The sequence below is a fragment of the Fundulus heteroclitus genome, chromosome 4, assembly GCF_011125445.2.
Source record: "Fundulus heteroclitus isolate FHET01 chromosome 4, MU-UCD_Fhet_4.1, whole genome shotgun sequence".
Lineage (NCBI taxonomy): Eukaryota > Metazoa > Chordata > Actinopteri > Cyprinodontiformes > Fundulidae > Fundulus > Fundulus heteroclitus.
Genome location: NC_046364.1, coordinates 5,342,046 through 5,361,253, shown reverse-complemented (window position 1 = coordinate 5,361,253; position 19,208 = coordinate 5,342,046). Strand labels below are relative to the sequence as shown.

General features: G+C 41.6%; 1 protein-coding gene across 2 annotated transcripts in view; it reads right to left on the bottom strand.

The window, feature by feature from the left end:
• Positions 1–18,760, bottom strand: part of LOC105915422 (golgi glycoprotein 1a) — a 35,030-nt gene extending 16,270 nt beyond the window's left edge. The window contains exons 1-12 of one of the 2 annotated variants that reach the window (XM_036135933.1): positions 18,402–18,760; positions 9,398–9,427; positions 8,271–8,357; positions 7,960–8,175; positions 6,359–6,562; positions 6,192–6,263; positions 5,905–6,091; positions 3,646–3,863; positions 3,438–3,559; positions 2,576–2,677; positions 1,723–1,876; positions 1,561–1,578 (exon numbers count right to left, since the gene is read on the bottom strand). In XM_036135933.1, the coding sequence (XP_035991826.1) occupies positions 1,561–1,578; positions 1,723–1,876; positions 2,576–2,677; positions 3,438–3,559; positions 3,646–3,863; positions 5,905–6,091; positions 6,192–6,263; positions 6,359–6,562; positions 7,960–8,175; positions 8,271–8,357; positions 9,398–9,427; positions 18,402–18,719 (1,728 nt within the window). In that variant the 5' untranslated portion in view covers positions 18,720–18,760. The remainder of the gene's footprint in view (positions 1–1,560; positions 1,579–1,722; positions 1,877–2,575; positions 2,678–3,437; positions 3,560–3,645; positions 3,864–5,904; positions 6,092–6,191; positions 6,264–6,358; positions 6,563–7,959; positions 8,176–8,270; positions 8,358–9,397; positions 9,428–18,401) is intronic. The other variant, XM_036135934.1, reaches the window with a different exon arrangement.
• Between the last annotated feature and the right edge of the window lie 448 nt (positions 18,761–19,208).

Sequence of the window (19,208 nt, the reverse complement as noted above, 5' to 3'; positions counted from 1 at the left end):
CAAGTCAAGCAGATGCAGGTGTTTTGCGTCAGGTTTCAGTCGTTCGTTCTTCAGAGAGAAACACAGAATGACTGAAGGGAAGCAAAGAGGCTCCATAGCAGGCGTTTCCTCACCAACCGCAGATTTTTATTTTTAATTTTAACACAACATGCGTGCTGCAAACAGCTCTGTGGGCTCATTTATAAAGCGTGCGTACGTCACTTTACTCGCAAATGTTTGGATCTATGAAAGAAATGTTGGCGGGAAAAATTGAGGATAAGGATTGAGGATGGCGTTCAGTGTCGCTCCATGTCGGACTTTAATCATAGACATTCAAAACCGCGGTGTTATCCATGCGTGCGCTGGCGACACATAACTAAATAAGCACGATTAAAATTAATCGAAAAGTTCCCATGAGACGTCTGAAATCTTAAGTCCATTTCATGGGAGGTTCTCTACCGTCACATTCCTCTGCCTGACGATCATCAGGGTGACGCGTTCCACAGATTAACAGAGAAATTTTGACGAGGTGTGAGGCGATTGCTATTGCTGCGTATTAGACTGAGTGTTTCATTTATAATTTACAGGAAACGGTGCAGCTCTTTCAGGAGGAGTGAATGCTGCTTGGAGAGACTTGATGCAACCTGCTGGGTTTCCTTAGAGAGGAAACTTTCTGACCAACCTGGAGGATCTGATGGAATCTGACTTTAGAAAGAGCCTTGAGATGACGCGTGTTGTGAAGTGGTGCTATAAAAATGTCATTTAAACTCCAATCAACTTTTCAACAAGCTTGTTTAATGTGGGCAACGTCCGTGCTTTTAACTGAGTCATGCCTTTAATAAACTCCTCTGTCAGTCATTTTATGCAGTTTCTTTGCTTTTCTCCATGGTTGCCAGCCTGATTAACACTCTTCAACATTCATGAGGCGCTTTCCTTTGTCCATTTCTGGTTGAATGTGGGCGTGTAAAGTAAAGCAAGCGTTCAGGTGCAGTCGTGATCTATAAAGGGAAATTATGTGCTGGTGTGTGCTTTTATTTATAAATCTGATTTTTCTTGCCTTGTGTACACATTTAGTATGGTTTCTACGTTTTATAAATGAGAGCCCTGGTCTTTGTGGATGTGATGCCATCCTCTCTGGCCCCAGTTTGCATCAAATCTCTTAAATTTGGGTGGGTTTTTCCTGCCTTAATGCATGCAAAGCAGCTCATTTAGGTCTGGTCACACTGCACCGGTGCAGAAGGAAGTTATTTGCAGAGTAGCGCCACGTTAGGAGCGGTTCTGCCCTCGCATGCGATTCGAAATTAGAAGGATGTGCAATATCCGCTTTGCACGTTTAGTGCAAACAAGCTGCTTGGTTAATTTTCTCCCGACTTCCTGCTCAGGGTAATCTAATGTCACAAACGTTGCAGCACAACCCTCAGCAGACGTACAAGTGCAAATAAAACGGGACAAATGTCAGGGTAATTTGTTTTTACAAGGCTCCCCACAGTTTATCAAACAGCAGCAGATTAAAAGTCAGATTATTTGAACCCTCCACCTGATTTGGTCCAGACAGGTTTAAGGAAAACGCACAGCTCTTACCTGCTCATCTGGGATTACCTGTTAAATTTAAAAGAAACACCAGAGTTACACGTCCTGAACGTAAGTGTGAAAAACTGTCACCTAAAGCTGTTTTTAGCACAATAAAAGCGGTTTGTGTTCAGGTGCTGGAGAGCCTCGCGTGTTTTTCCGTTTCATTTTTACCCGCCGTCCCTGCTCCTCTGTGCGGTAAGCGTGGCGGTACAAGCAGGAGAAGACGGCCCCCGGCGGCATCAGCTCGCTGGTCTCGTTCCAGCCGTGGGTGTGGCAGAGTCGGGCCGCGTCGCCCTGACACTTCCTGTACAGAATCGGGTCCAGTCTGCAGAACAACATCGACAATTAGGATCCGTCCTTCCAGACGCTGCACAACTAGAAGCACCACAGCGGACCTCGTGGGTTTGAACGTGAAGTCCTGGGATCAAACCTCTCAACAGCAAGAACAGGGTGCTTGCTCTTTGTCCAAATTAAAATTTTTAAACTGATATTTTTTTTCCCAAGACCTTAACTTTATGTACTTGTATACTTGTGTGCCTACTGCCTACTTCATTGGTTGCGATTGTACAAACTGTTTATTAGAAATGTTAATTTTTATAGGCTAGTATTCAATGAACAAATGCATTATTCACAGTAAATTATGCTTTTACTGATGAAAACGTTTCAAAACATGAAAATCACAAGTACATGAATTTCACATCAAACAAGTGTTTGATTCCATTAGGCTAATGCAGTACGTGACCAGTTAGTAAAATTATAGTTTTATAGCCTACCTTCCCATTTCTCATTTCACAATGCCTTTGAGCATACTGTAAAATTCTACCATACATTTTTTCCCCCCATACTTTATTAAGACTTTCACACAAAATTCAAGACTTTTCAATGTCTGGAAAACAGTGTTTCAAAATTCCATACTTATTAAGACTTTCAAGACTTGCGCAAGCACCCTGCAATAAGACTAAACTGACCAAATAAAAAGCGCTACATCCTCTGCAGGAAGCAGCCGACTACCAAAAACACTCACTTCCAGTCTCTGGATATGAAATACTGCAGCTCCAGCAGGCGATGCTCACAGTCCTCCACCATCTTCTCTGTGTACAGGTGCTCCATCAGGCAGGAGAGGATCCTGCAAAACAGACAAATCTGTCAAATAATCATCCACTTCCATTATCCTCCTGGGAAAAAAAAGAGCTAAACCAAGACAGAAAGAGAGGAAAAGCAGCGTGAAACAAAGGTTAGATGAGAGTTAATCAATGAAGGTTCAGTCTGAGAAGGCCATTCCTGAACCCTCTGAAATGCTTTATTGAAGATTCAAACTATTTTCTTTATGATAATTGAACAGTTGCTTGTCTTCCCAGCAGTGGACCAAGAAGAAAATTTAGCCCAAAAAGGGGGAAATCTCAGGAGCTTCATGTCAGATTTTACAGATTTTATTTGTCATAAAGTCTTACAAGTTCATGACTGGACAATAAAAGTAAAGATGTATGGCTGTTTGTAAGGCTTGAAGGAGAAAGTCCTTCCTAAAGAGAATGAATATATATATATATATATATATATATATATATATATATATATATATATATATGGCAGCACAATTTAGGTCTGCAAAGCGGCACCTAAACAGGAACATTAGGAGATCTGGAATAATTTATTTTCTGCAGATAAAACCAAAGCAGAGATGTTTGACCATAATTCCCCTCATGAAAACTGTTAAGCACAGTACTGGAGGGATGCTGGATTTTATTAGGTAGAAAGTTCAGATTACATTTTATATTGTTCAAACTCACAACTGAAATATTAAACTTTTTACTGCCTATATTAGGTTTGTTTGGGAAGTAATCCTGAAAATCCACAGATTGCTTAATATCTGGACATAAGGGTCTCACATTGGGTCTCCGCTGCGGATGTGTTTACAGGCGGTCTGGATGACGGACTCGCAGGCCTCGTTCAGCGCTCGGTCAATCCGGTAGTCGGCTCCAGGGTCGGCGGACTGGATCAGAGTTTGCAGCTGCAGCAAAAAGCCGACATTTAGAGAAACAGGAACAAACAGACGCCTGTAAGATTCAATCCTGGCGGCGTCTGCTGTGTCCTTACTGCGTTCTGGCAGATGTTGTCCACGGCGCTGCTGCGGTCGCCTCGGCCCAGTCGCATCAGGCAGTGCAGCGTGCGGCCCTTACGGTGCAACCCGGAGCACTGGGCCTCGATCTCCGTCCGGCAGTGAAGGACGATCTCTGGGCTCAGGGAGAAATCCTCCATCAGCAGCCGCCGGAAGTCCAACATCTCCCCCTGACACTCGCCGCTGACTGGGCGGCCTGCAAAACACAGAGTCCAATCACAGAGTTATTCACACACGTTGCTGCAGGCGTAGACCCCGTGACTCAGTCCTCGATGCGGCCGTCTCCGGTTCCAATCCCGGCCCCTTAGACCTTCGCCCTCATAATCATCCTCCAGCTACACTCAGCTGGCTTCCTCTAAGACAGGGGTGTCCAAACTTTTTGCCACATGGGCCGAAATCATCAAGTCAGAGGTGATCGAGGGCCACAAAACAAATAAATAAATAATGAATAAATAACCAAAAAAATTGTTTTTAACTTGCTCTACAAAACATGATCGTTTTATTTAAACTAATTGGTCAGAAATTCAGCCAGAAAGGGATGTGTAAATCATTGAAGATCTGAATTAAAAAGGTTTTGCTCATTTGCCTCATCAAAAGATGGTCATCCAGTTCACTAATTATTTCGGGCTTGATCAAAAAAAAAAAAAAAAATAGGATTTCGGAACAGGATTTGGTCATTATATCTTTGAAATCAGAATCAAATGCACCAAAGTCTGCATTTGAGAAAACGACCCTGGATAGATGTGGTCCTATTTGCTATGATTTTAAAGAATGTAAAAGGTGCGGTCATTAAAAAAAAAACAATCACTTTGTGTTTCACCTGACATTTTCAATTGTAAAAATTTAAAATGGAGTCGAAGGGCCGCACAAAATCAGCACAGGGGCCACAAATGGCCCCCGGGCTGCACTTTGGACACGCCTGCTCTAAGACAAACTTTGAAACTCATCGATTCTTTGTTCAGCTAATTTCCACCAGTCAAGCAGATAAAAGTGTCGGCCGCAAACATTTATGTATTTAAATTTTGAGTTTTTTGTTATAAACCAACACAAAGTAAGGTTCTCTGGTCAGATGAGAATTAACAACGTATCTTTTGGCCGACATCCAAGACACGGCCAATAATGCTGCTGCACGGCGCTGGCAGCTTCATGCTGTGGGGATTCAGTAGAGGCAAAGGTATTCACTCACCCATCCATCCTGATGATATTTTATGCTCCTTTTTGTGGATAAGTAGCCTCAGCACCAGGCGAGATTAGCAGATATAAACAGACGTGGCGCCATCTAGCGACAGTATCGCAGAACTATCATAATGCCAGTTTGCTTAATTAATAAATCAGTATTAAATAATGCTGGACTGAGCCTGACCCTCTGCAATGTCTCACAGTAAAGCAGCAGCTCAGCGTGATGAAGACCAGCCGTTATTAATTAAATAAAATGATCTACAGCAGATTTAAGAGCCTCATATCAGAACACTTACTCACGTGAGTCAACTCTGCGTCACATCTGAGCCTCGGCAGCTTTAGCGTCCGCTTCAGTGAACAGAGACGTTCAGACTGGATTCCCAGAGACATTCCAGATTTTTTCCTCTTGGAATCATATTTATTTGCGTTTTTTTTCTAAACTGGATTTTGGAAATTTCTTCATTGTTACACCTGGAGATGCTAATAGCCGTTAGCCGCTTCCTTTTTTTAAACTCCTGCTGCGTACGTACTTCCATTAAATTCGTAAATTAAACGAGAAAGACTTCATTTACTGACAAACTGAGCAAAAACAAAGCGTAAAACACCAAAAATAACAACTAATACTCCAACAGGATGTGATAATCTTTCATAAAAACCTTGTATGCAACCAGAGTGAGCTACTGACGTATAAATAAATAAAAGCCAAATAAAGTGGCTATGAACCTTTAAACACTCCAGGACCTCATGGACCACTTTCCCCAGAAAAGCAGCAAAGGACGGACCAACATTATATTGAATTGGACTTAAGTTCATATGCAAGTCAAGGCAGGTGAGCGAACACTTTTGGCAATATAGCGTATAATAGACAAAATGTAAATAAAGCACTGTAAACGTGTACATAGAAGTGTGAACAACGTAACGTCCGTCTGCTTCACACTCATGTGCTACTTCCTGTTAGTCTAACACACAGAATCAAAATACAGACAAGGTTCAAGGTATATGAGCACGATGCACCGGAGACGGCTAATAAAGTGAAACTCTGGGTTTTGTGCCCCCACCTCGGTGCACGGCGGCCTCCAAGCACAGCAGCAGGTAGGACAGGCGGGCCTCGCGGGCTCGTGGCAGGCTGGTGTCCAGGCTGCAGCGCTGCTTCCTCAGGTCCAGCTTGCAGGCTTTGGCCAAAGAGTAACTGACCCGGTAATCCTGAGAGATCAGCTTCTGTCGGGTCGTCAGGGCGTCTCTGCACTGGGGACAGGAGGACAGGGGGGGGGGTGTTTAACAGGACACAGCTGACCACATATAGGTCAGGAACAATCCTCCCGCTCCCTCGCTCTGCGGTCGCTACCTTTTCAGACATGGCCTCCTCAAACTTATGGTTGAACAGACACTTGTAGACCTTTCCTTCTCCCGCCTGAACCTGTGCAAAAGTAGAAAAACGACAAACATGACCCCACGCTTCCTGTGTGACAATCGTTCTGCAAAATCACGCAGAAGGTGGCGGCGTCTCCGTACGTTCGGGCAGAACCTCTCCCGGTCGTCTCGGCAGGCGAAGTAAAGGTGCCTGTCCAGGTGAAAGTCGTCGGACGAGAGCTCTGCGACGCGAAGGATGGCCTTCTGACACTCCTCTTTGATCGGGTGACCACGGTCCTGCTGCTCCGCCTGCCTCACCAGCGCCCTCTCCAGGCAGGAGATCACCTCGCCCTGGGAGTGGGGGTCCTGTGAAGACGTCGACGATTGTGGATTGTCAGTAAAAATAGCAAATGTGTATCCCAGGGCAGTCAAACTTTTTTAAAGTAGCAAGCCGCACACTATCAGGTAGGGGGGTGCATTTATGCCGGTGCCCGAGCCCCGGAGGGGAGAATTTTGAAAAATAGACTCTTCCTGATATATTTTGGAAGCTTTCAAGACAGGTGATTATTTAAACAATAAAGTCAGAGTTCATGTTTCAAATTCAATAAAAGGCAAAAAATGTGAATGATCAATTCTTCAAAAACATTTCTTTTTTATCATTATTCTTAAAACATTATTTTTTCACATGATGTTATCGTCATGTTTTAACAAGGTAAGGTAATCTCCATTTGCATAAAAGTTGTTTAATTTGAATTACTAGCACCACATAAAACAGATCAGATTAGGTGAGTTCTATTCATCTTATTATTATTATTCACAGTTCTGTTCTAAAACCGATCGTAACATTTCTTCACGAACAAAGTCGAATTTTTATGATAAAAATACAGGGTTGGAATTTGAAATTGAATTCACATGTTGAATTTATTTCAGTCAAATCGCTCTTTTCGAAATCTCTTATCTCAGTTTAATTTCACTTGCACTCATCACACACGATATCATATCATCGGCGAGGATTCTAGAGACGAACACAAAATGCATCCCCTGAAAAACTTTGATAATTTGCTGCTGTAATATTATATTTTATTCTATGTAATATTATAGATTTTTCAGAATAAAAAGCTAACAGATGTGCATAATCAAAAAATATCAGAAATACAATTATAGAGCATTCAGTATTGTAAGAAAGCCCACGCTGTTTCTGGATAAATACATTATTGTATGAGTTAAGTTCTATTCCGTTTCATGCCTCTTTCCTTGTAAGTTTGAAATGTCCCATGCTCCTGAATGCACCATGGTTTTCTGACGCTCGTGAATGCATCACACTGGTCTATGAACGCGGTGCTGTGCACGTTTGATCTTCCGCTTAAAAAGCTTTGCAGTTTCAAAACTCACGTCGACTCTCACGGTTTTATTGCACTTTTCGGCATAACACCGGTCTGTGTTTTGATCGGAAAAGAAAAGTAGCATCTCGGTTGGAACAAGGAACCCAATCACTCGTTAGTGTTGCTCTAAGTGGAGACAGATGCTAAGCTGGTTTTTGGGATGTATAATCGGGGAAAAGTAGGCGGCGGCAGGAGCTGCTATAGACGGCGATTTGCCGCCGTTGACCGGCTACTTTTGACTGCCCTGGTATCCCCAACTAAAGGGACATAACTTGCAAAAAAAAGATGATTAATAAGCCTGGATTTTCACACATTGAAAGGTTTCCCCTTACTGAATGCCTACAGTTGGCTGTCACTGCGCTGGACACGCATGCCGCTCACCTTTTGTCCTACGCTGATGCTGCCGCAGCGCAGGCTATTTATGTCCTCTTTGCATTTGTCCATGAAGCCGCAGATGAGCCTGTAGTCGCTGAAGATGATGCTGGTGATCTTGGTGATGTACTGGTTGCACTGGTACTCGCTGATGTTGCCCCTGTGATCCACGAGGCAGGACACCAGGTAGCCCCGCCCGCGCTCCTCCTCGTTGCACTCCTTTATCTGCACGGCAGGGACAAATACAGGTCCCTGAACGCATCAGGACAGGAATCCCTCCCCCCCCCCCCCCCCCCCGCCAAGAAAAGATGCAGACAGACCTCAGCGATGGTGCTCCTGCAGACCTCCGTGGCCACAGACTCAAACTTGGGGTCAGTCGTCAGGTTTAGTTTGTAATTCCATAGAAGCTGCGGAGAATATTGGAGCAAAAGTTTAAAAACAAACAAGAAACGAGAGGAAAAGTTAAGACTGATCTGAATTAACATGAAGGAGATCAATGGGCTTCATTCAATCTGCATTTATTGAAACCTTGCAGGAACAACACAGAGTCTTTGAAAGATGTTTAATCTGCTCTAAAATACAGTAATGCATTTTTCTTTTATAATATCTGGCTTTCTAGAGGCAGCCTTGAAGAGCGACTCTCAGACGCCTGTAGCTGTCTGTGCTTTTCAGCCTTGGGTCTCTCTCTGAATCAGGCCTTCAGCTGAAGGACTGAATACTTTTGTCAGGATGTTTACAATTCTAAAGCAAGGCTAGGAAAAATAAATTTTTACTCAACAGCTGTAAAAACAACTTGGGCATTTAGAAAACCTGACTCACAACCACAACAAAAGCCAAATGTGGCACAATCTAATAAACTTTTTTTTTTTTTTTTTTATCAAAGTAACACTCAAAAAACTGTAAGAAATTCATTAGATAACAAAAAATGGCAATATTTATATGAGTCAATCATTTATTAAAGCTCAAACTGTCACTATGGTTCCTCTAATAGAACCTGAGATGTGATTGGTTGAACAGCAGACCAATCACCTTTACAGGATTAACTCCGCCCCCCCCCAACCCTGATTGGTTACGCTGATAGTTAAAACGATTGCACCCTATGCTGCAACACAGGACCAGGAAATAGTGAAATAGTGAAATATTTATTTATGCTTTTACCATATAGAAATTTCTAATGGATTTTATTCAATTATTCACATTTAATTATGTATTGTATAAATTAATGCACCATTTCAAAACTTATACGTTTGTTTAAGGTATTTCCAATTTTATTAAAATGATTTCAAATTTAAACACTCATTTAATCAATTGTGCCGCTTTTAGCCGTCCATATCCATCTTCCCCGCCTTGCATTCAGTTATTCCACATAAATCAGCCATAAATCAGCATAAATCAGACATAAAGCAGCCATAAAGCAGCCGCTCGCACATCGGAGGAAAATACTCACATGGTTGCAGTCGGGGGCGAGCTCAGTTTCCTGGAGAAAAGACGGAGAGAAGATGTTTCAGAGAGATTTAAACGTAAAGACACAACATCATTGAAAAATGTGGGATTTGGTTCATTTATTTTAGACCGCCGTCTTATAATAAAGGCTTCTGATTGGTTCATTTCCTGGCAGATAAGAAGTTGCTGCAGGGTGAACCTGAGAGGTCTGACACTGAGAACAAGAATTTTTAGAGTGGCAGAAAAATCAACTAGAAAGTGGTGGAACAAAGGAATCCAGGAACATAATAATAATAATAATAATAATAATAATAATAATAATAATAATAATGTAAAAGAAACCAAAGCCTGCCAGGACAGAACACACCACCAAGAAAAAAACTTTAAGCTGTTTCTAAGGAAGGATTATTCACATATTTCTACACAAAAATGCTTTTATGAGCAAAAATGTACTGCATAAGAAAGATTGCTTAAAAAAAGAAATGAAATAAAAAGAAATGATGGATTCAGAGTGAAGCAGCGAGCTGGCAGAAAGCCCCTGCAGCCCAGTCTCCTCTCTGCAAAAAGGGGAACTAAAAGTAAAATTTTCTTGAAATTTGTGTATTTGACCTTTAATTGAGCAGCTAAATAAGATAATCTGTCAATGGAATGAGTTTTTGACCCTTCAAAAAAGACAATTAGATAAACTGCACTTGAAATAAGATGATGGAGATGAGCTGTTCCTGTTTTAAGTGTAAATAATCTTATTTTATTAGCAGATAATCTCATTTACCTGCTCAAATCTAGGGCAAATACACTCATTTCAAGGTGATTTTACTTATTTTTTATTCCATTTTTGCCATGCTTTGCTGCAGTCAGCCATGACCGTGTAGCTGCGCCTTTAAAAGCGCGGAGGCCGGTCTGCTCTCTTCCCCGGTGGTGGAGAGGCGGCTTCACAGGAGCCATTAGCCTCTTCAGGAGGCCGGCGCTAGCATAAAGTCGAGCTTAATTATCTCTGGATTGCTCACGGCTACAGGGAGACAGAACTGAAGGAGGGATAAAGACAAAAAACAACTGGAAAATTGGTTCTTATAAAAAGAAAGCAATAGGGTAAGCGTGAAACGTGAGAGAAATCGCTTGCAGCCCGGTGGACCCAGAAAGGCTTTGAATCAAACATTTCGCCTCGAGGTTAAAGAAAAATGTTCTCTGCTGAATCGTTTGAGCCGTACATTTACATCCCCAGCTTGTTACAGCGCGCTGTAAAATGTGCTTACCGTTAACACACTGATAAACGGTTCTTCTATTTAAAAAAAAAAGAAGAAAAAAGCCATTTATTCTCACGCATCAATCTTCCTCGTGAATGACGATCGGCAGGGAAAATTCCCTCCAAAGTCCTCGTGAGGCACACGCGCTGCAGGCCTCAGCGTCTTAAATCTTAAACATCATAAAGGCACAGACTGGAGAAAAACATGACTTATGCAGGATTAAAAGGAGAAAGCCTGACAGCATTTCCTCACACCAACCATGAAGCACGGAGGAGGAGGAGGGAGGATCTGGGCTCGCTTGTTTCACAGCCGCAGGATCTGATTTCAGGTTATTTATGCAGCGCCACTGCAGCCCCGGCTCTTCATGATATATACTGACCCTGTGGAAGACGCTGTGTGCTTTTTCCACCTGATGAAGGCCAGAAAATCTTTATTATGCCCAAATAAATAAAACCCTTGACCTGATTTAGGGAGTTTCAAGCTGGTGTTGGAAAGGAAAGGTCCGCTCGGAGAACTGGAGCTTTCAACCACGGCTCTGGGAACACTGAGACAACTTCTACCCTGCAAGGCCGACCACCAAGTTTTGGAAACTCTTAATTGAAGTTCAAGAAGTCCAGATTCGCAGAGCAGCCATTCAACCTTCAGGTGGATGTTTCAAGTTACACAATTTGGAAAAGGACAACTGCTGAAGAGAAAATGCTGAGCAGGAATGCACCGATATGAAAGTTTGGGCCGATATGCGATATTAAGATTGCCGTTGTATGTACCAGATCGACTCGGGGGCCTGCACCTTTTGATGACGTCACTATACATAACTGGTTTAACGTTTGCACAATTGCGCAAAACATTGTGATTGGTCTGGACAGCTTACTAAAGTAATTATAGCGGGGTGTAGGTTTTATTTGAGAGCGGGATTGCGGTTTGTAAACGGACAATTTCACGAAGAAATTCTCCATGGTCCCTGCGCCTCCTGATGACGTCACCTTATGGCAACGCCACTCAAACAAACTACATAGAGCCTACGGTCTGCATTTGTAATGAATCAATTTTATTAAGTTAATTTAGCGGTTTCTTTTCTCTCAAAAGCTTGAACAAATATTCAAGCCATTTTACAAAAATCAACAAATATTTGACAATTGGGTCAATGTTTAGAAGAATATTGTTAACAAAAATGGAAGGGCTAGCCAGACTAATTTATCCAGCATATATCTTAAATGGACCAAATACCACAATAAAAAAAAAAAAAAATCAAATTCATCACAATTTTATCTGGAATAACAAAAAAACCTGTGATCAGAAAGAACAACATCAGCACAAAAAGGAGGAATGAACGTTATTGATTTTAAAGTGATGAATGCCGTGATAAAATTAAATTTGGCTGCTGACTTTTACTTTTTTTTTTTAATTTATTTTATTTATTTATACTTTTATTAAAAATGAAATGAGTTTATGGTTTAGTTTCCCTTCACAACTTAAAAAAAATTTAGAGGAATGAAATTTCTCTAAGGTTGTAACTTTGATCCTGCAAAATTACAGATTAAATTGTCAGACTACCACACAAGTATTCCAAAATGATAAAAGTTTTAATGCCTCGACTAATTTACGGGAAAATAACCGTAAATTAGCTAAATAAAATTGATTTGTGAATGGAAACCGCGGGCGCAATGTAGTTTGTTTCAGTTGAGTTACCATATATTGACGTCATCGAGAAGCGCAGACGATCTGGTACCTACACCGTTATGTCCGATAACTGATATTTACCCGTGTGTGTGTGTTTTTGTGTGTGTATACATCCACGTTTATGTTTCTGTAAAAATCGGTTGTTAATATTGGCCCAGTTTTACTTATTGGACCGGTACCGATATGTTAACAAATGACTAGCATTGGCCGATTAGTCCTGTCGTGATAATCAATTAATCGCACGATACATTTTTTATCACATATTTAAAATTGTCGCGATAATTTGCATCCTTGGTTATTTCCTCTTGTGTTTCCATCTCCCTTCTGTGAGACGGGATAAAAAAAGGTTTTAGTACGCTGCATTTCTGTCTGCTAACCCGTCCCTGCTTGTTTCCTCAGAGTAGGAGGAGTTAAATCAGAGTTTCCCACAGAAAATGGGGGAATCCTGGCGGTGGTAGTCTGATGGCTCGTGGGAGGAGCGCTGCAGTCCTTAACTGGGTGCCGTAATGTGCGTTAAGCTAATAACAGCTAACGCGTTAGCTTATTAGACCTGGAGCTTTTATTCCAGACGGGAACTTTACTGACCTTTTTAAGTTGTGGGTGTATTATAAGCCCGCTGTGAGCAGTGTCTGAAATTAACTTCCTGATTCACCGACCCAAGCAGCCAAGCATATTTTTTACCGGCCAAAATATTAATTCTGACTGACTCTTACTAAATATCTCCACATAATCCCGCTATACGTGATTAGCCTGAGCTAAACGCTAGTTAGCAAACGGACATGTGTGAGTGTTTGTGCGCGTTTGTTGTCTTACGAGCTGACAGCAGAGGAACATAAAGAAGCATCCACCCAGATGACTGAAAAACACGATTTATTTGGTACAAATTTAGGGCTGGGCAACGATTAAAATTTTTAATCGCGATTAATCGCATAATTTGCCCGATTAATCATGATTAATCGCATTGTATGCGCAAACTCCAAGAATGAATTCAAAAGTAGTGTAAAGAGCACTTTTATTTTAATGTTCTGCTGCCATATGAACAAAAGTGTTGTAACATTTGTAGCACTTATTTTATACTGGATATTTTCAACCCATCTATTGAATTTAGTGCACTAGTTGATCTTTTCTTCATAAGAGAACAGCAAGCACTGCAGCCAAAATATGGCCTTTTTTGACCTGCTGTATATTAGCCAGTCCCTAAGCTTGATGTATCATGAAACTGTTGACCTTTTGGGTTTTGTGGTTTTTATTTTATTTTTACAATTAAATAATAATAATAATAATAATAATAATAATAATAATAATAACAATAATGTTATGTTCAGTGTTTTTTCGGTAATCCACCTCTTATATATTTCAATCCTTATGTAATTTTGTCTGTGTTGTGTGGACCTGCCTGTTGCTTTAATCCTATAAATTTCCCCGTCGTGGGATAAAAAAAGGATTAGCTAATGTTATCTTATCTTAAATAACACTTTTTAATATATGTACTGGGTTCTTTCAAGGTCTTAATTACATGTTATGTGTGGGCTCCAGTAACATCCATCCATCCATCCATCCATCCATCCATCCATCCATCCACTGATCTACCTGGATGTTCTGGAGGACTGAAACGCCTCAGTCAGAGACGTCAGTCTGTGGGTCTGTCGGGGCAATGAGAGAAGTTTCGTCTCCTCTCTCCGTTTCTGGGGCTCGACGTTTTCATGTTTTTTCACGTGCTTAGATAAATTTGTTGTGTTTCCACTGAAATGAACCGGCTTTTTACAAAACATACAGCTTGATTTCATTTACGGTATTAAAATAAAGCCGAACGGTGCTACTTCCTCTGTTCATGTTTTTTCGCTGCTGCGGTCTCTCTCAGCTGTTTGTGTGTTAAGTTTGTGTGAGAGCTGAGTGGGCGGGCCAGGCTGAGCCTGCGTGCTGATTGGCTGGCGCCGCTGAGCCATGTACGAGAGGGGAGGGGGAGCACCAGAGTGCTGCCGTGACAGCGCGCTGCAGTCAGCGCGTGCTGACTGACACTGACTGAAAGCATGTGAGCAACATGCGTTAATGCGCGATAAAATAAATATCGCCGTTAATAGTCTAATGAATTAACGCGAAATTAACGCGTTAACTTGCCCAGCCCTATACAAATATTTACTCGGCATGTCGCAGCTAGCTCTCTGAAATTTACGCGCCACACTGAAAATTTTCTCACATTTGGTGTCTGGCGAGTGTTAATTTCAGAACTCTGGCTGGAGGGAACCCTTAGATATATTTGCATTATTATTTCATTATCATATTAGTTGAGAAAAAGGCTCAAAATGACAAAATGATTTATGGCAATAAGTTTTGGAAAGATTTATCATCCATCAAGATTTGTTATCTTGACAGGCCGATGACCGATAACGATGTTAATGCCGATATATCGTGCAGACTTATATAACCTGAAAGCAAACTTCACGTGTCTCTGACTTCAGTGGTGGCAAATTAAGTGAAAGCTTTTACGCTTGAGTCGCTGGAACCTCAGAAAAATCACATATGTAAACCGTTGGACAGCTCGATGCCTATAAGCTGAGGTGTCAGCAGACGCTGCGACTCCTTTGACCTCTAACGGAGGACCTCTGCACCATAAAACATGCTTTTTGCCATATTTGGGTTTACAGAGATAACGGTGCAGAATCGGATCATAATAATCTGACCCAATCCGTATAATATGATTGAACTTGACTTTGTAAAGTGCCTTGACATGACATGTTTCATGATTTGGCGCTATATACATAAAATTTAATTGAATTGAATTAATAAGGGAGGCAGTCCAAAGGCAGTCCAGGTGAAAAGCACCGAGAGCAGAGACACTGAAGGAGTTCCTGTCCCGGAGGCGAAGAGACGGACAGAAAGCAGGCCGGATGTTTGGTTTGACTTCGACCCGTAAGTCAGCTGACGGCGGCACGCCTGCGCTCACAGCTGCTCACCTCAAACCTGACCCGGTCAATAATTACTTCAGACCAGCGGCGGGGCCGTTAACAGCTCCAGATGTTTACACGGAAAACGTCGTTCAAGCCGGTGAAATATGAACCAAACATGAAGCAGATGAAATGCTTCAGAGCTGCAGCTCTTTAGCTTTTTTCACAGATGACCAATAGATTCCTCTCTGGAGGCGGATATTACACTAAAATGCATCTTACCAACAACAACAACCTGCCTTTTATGGCTCTGGATCATTTCCTCCTTCGCTTATATGCCCGTTTTGACCCGATCTTTACCATTTCCTGACGCTCACGTCTCCATTCAGCCCCGAACCGTTGGGAATCATTTCTCTTGAAGAGAATATTTAGGCGGATAATGATTAACAATGCTCAAACTTCACAGACGCTTTCATTTAGCTGTAAATTACTCCCTGAAGCTCTAATTTTGTGCTTCATTTCCACTGATTGTGCTTCTGAACCTAAATAACTCTAAACGACCTCCGGCTGGCAGATATTATTTTGTGTGCGTGATAAAGGTCTGCTCTGATCCGACCTCTTCCATTCTGCTTTAACCAGACAAAACAATCCAGCTCCTTACACATCGGTGTGTTTTTTTTTTTTTTTTTTTTTTTTTTTAGTATGCAGGACATCACATTATGCTTCTCAACCTCTGGTGTCTGCTGGAAATTTCCCAGCAAGGCAAAAAAAAAAAAAAAAAAACAATAGCAGCAGCCATAACACACTATATAACGGCATTGGGAGAGGATGTTTTTTTGTCAAGTTCTACTAAGCAATAAAAAGAAGATCCTATCAAATTTTTTGTTTAATGCTACACAAAGCAGCAGCTCAAAACTCAGCTAATACAACTTCACTTTAAATAAATGTTTGCTTTTAATTCGTTTCAGGTCGGGGGGGTTATGTGCGTAAAACCTGGGTAGGACAAGCGAGCTGTTTGCTGATGGAAAATATGAATTATGCAGAAAGATAACCCGTTTTCTGAGCAAAGCAACCTTTGTCCTCTGGTGTTCACTTTTGACATTAACACGGCCGCATCGCAGCCAAAACGTCAGCAAAAATGACATTTGTTGTCACGGCCCCTTTATAAGAAAATTGACCTATAAGCTCACAAAATTAACCCTATTTCAGGGGAAAATAACTTATTCCTTAGATAGGATTTTTTTTTTTTTACCAATCTGAATGATCTGACTGAATTTTGACTTAGGAAAGCGCCTTGAGATGACATGTTTCATGAATCGGCGCTAAATAAATAAAATTTAATTGAATTCATATCTGTAGAGTCCAGCCAGTAATCTTTCCTTCTCAAGCTTCCTTAAAGTGATCTGCAGGTTTCAGAGCGTTCTGCAAAGTAAACTGTGAATGGATCAGAACAACCAGGTGAAGCAGTCCGTAAACTCCAGAGACGACAACCTGCACGGTGAGATTAAACGCAGCAAAAGTAACCAGAAAGGTCCGGTTAAGAAACGCGTCAGTTCCACGAAAAATGACCAATAACTGCCACAAAAGTGACCCGCAGCCTTTGAGAGGGTAACCTGTGCGTTCCAGGAAAGTAGCTTGCAAGTTTTGCAAAAGGAAAATAACCCAATAATTTTTTAATCTTCTACAAACGTTAGCCTTTGGAAAGTAAATCTCTAAACTCCAGGAAAGGTAACCTCTAAGCTGAAGGTAAAAAAATCTGTCTCCTGAAGAGGAACCTAGATCGGGATATTCTAAACGCTTACCATGAAAAAGCTTAACGTGGCTTAAGGTAGGAAAACAACGAGGAATCATCACCAAATTTCGCATGGCCATATCTTGTCATGAAGACTTAAGCCTGTCAAAAAAAAAAAAAAAAAAAAACGAAATCCAACAATTATAGAAGATATCTCACATTAACGTTTTCTTCTTCATTGGCGCCTTTGGCGAGAAAAAGGCTTAACGTGGTTTAATGTACTTAAACAATGCTCAGTGATCACCAAGTTTCTCTTATATATTGCTTATCATAACCACTTACAGTAAAACTGTCAAAAAATCAAACCCAATGTCCAATTATTATGGACGTTATATGACATTAAGTATTTCATAGGCATAGAGGCTGGCTATATGAAAGCAGAAACGCTTAATGTTAGATAACGTCCATAATAATTGGACTTTGGGTTTGATTTTTTGACAGTTTTATGTGCTTATTAGGAGCAATATGAAAGAGAAATTTGGTGATCATTGATCGTTGTTTAAGTACATTAAACCACGTTAAGCCTTTTTCTCACCATAGGCGCCAATGAAGAAGAAAACGTTAATGTGAGATATCTTCTATAATCGTTGGATTTCGGTTTATTTTTTTTTGACAGGCTTAAGTCTTCATGACAAGATATGGCCATGCGAAATTTGGTGATGATTCCTCGTTGTTTTCCTACCTTAAGCCACGTTAAGCGTTTTCACGTTAAGCGTTTTAGAATGTCCCACCTGGATCCATTCTGTGGTGTCCATCTGTCACTAAAATTTACTAAACTGTTATGTTTAAAATATGTGAGATTGTTTATAAAATTATGTAGTTTGCTTCTCCCAAAATGTCTTTTTTTATCCCATTATATCCTATGAAAAAGCTATTAAAACAAAACACAGGAAGCAGCCTAGTAAACCGTAACTGAGGTTTAGGATTTAAATTTCTGGTTTTTTTTGCTTTTCTATTTTTTTTTTTTTTACATCTACTTTCAACATTTCCCGTTTATTTGTTAAACATGAAATAAAACCATCAAAAATTAACAAAATTAGCTAGGATTAAGCTCTTAATTTGATCAGTAACGAGTTATTTCATTTATCCCTGGGAGGTGAATTGATTTCAAACTAAATAATAAGAAAACGAGGCTAATGGGTCCCTTTGATGATAAAGATTATTTTTAGATCTTCAGCTTTTAGCGGAACGGGAATATTTCCGGAGCTTTCTGGATCCGTGGATGTGTCGCAGGCCGGGTCAGAACCCCGCTGCGGGGGATGTGCTCGCCTCTCCGCCTCGCTGTCACGTTGACAGCCGGCGTCTCTTTTAGCCGCCGACCGGGGGCGACACACCCAGCAGATGCCCATCATCTTCACCATCACCTCCCGACGCGAACGCCCGCCGGATCGTCCGGCAGCCGCTTACCTCTCTGCGGTCCTGCAGGCACTCCAGCACGGCTAGGTTGTTGGTCCAGGTCTGCTTGGGGCACAGGCGGGTCAGGTCCTCCCGGCAGGCCTCCTCCTCCGCCAGCTTCCAGCCGCTCGCCCTTCGCGGCGGAGAGGCCCCGGCGGCAACGGCGACAGGTGCATCCTTGGCCGCCGGTTCGACGGCTCTGACGTCGGGCTGTTTGGGCAGCTCGACCGGGCCGCTCGCCACCTTTACGCCCAGGACGGTTACGGAGCTCCAGAGACACAGAGAGGAGAGGAGCAGGAGCAGCGGCGGAGAGCGACTCAGGGCCGCCATCTTCACATAACTGTCAAGTCAGAACTGATACGGCGAGAGCGCTTCATTTCCGGTCAAGTGGCCCCACACCGGAAGCGCTTACATCAAGTGGAAAACTTACCATTTCCGGCCAAATACAAGCTTTATAATAGAAATTCAACTTCCACAAGCAGCTTTTTGCAGTATTCCTGCTTGTCAAATATCATATTCATTGCTGTAAATGGAGAGGTTCTACTCCTTGTTTTGGATTTTTTTTCTTAACCAATTTAAACTATTACACCTCATTGAAACATTTTAAATCTGTTTCTGCCAAAAAAGTAACTGCCAGTATTTCTACTTTTCTTTTGTTTTAAATCTTGCTTTATAATCATTCATTGGCCTTATTGTTTATGTATCTGTTCTTATTTTTTAGCCCCATTTTTTGTCAAATGGGGCTAAAAGATTATTATGTATGTATTTTAGAGCAGATTAAACATCTTTCAAAGACTCTCTGTTGTTCCTTGCAAGGTT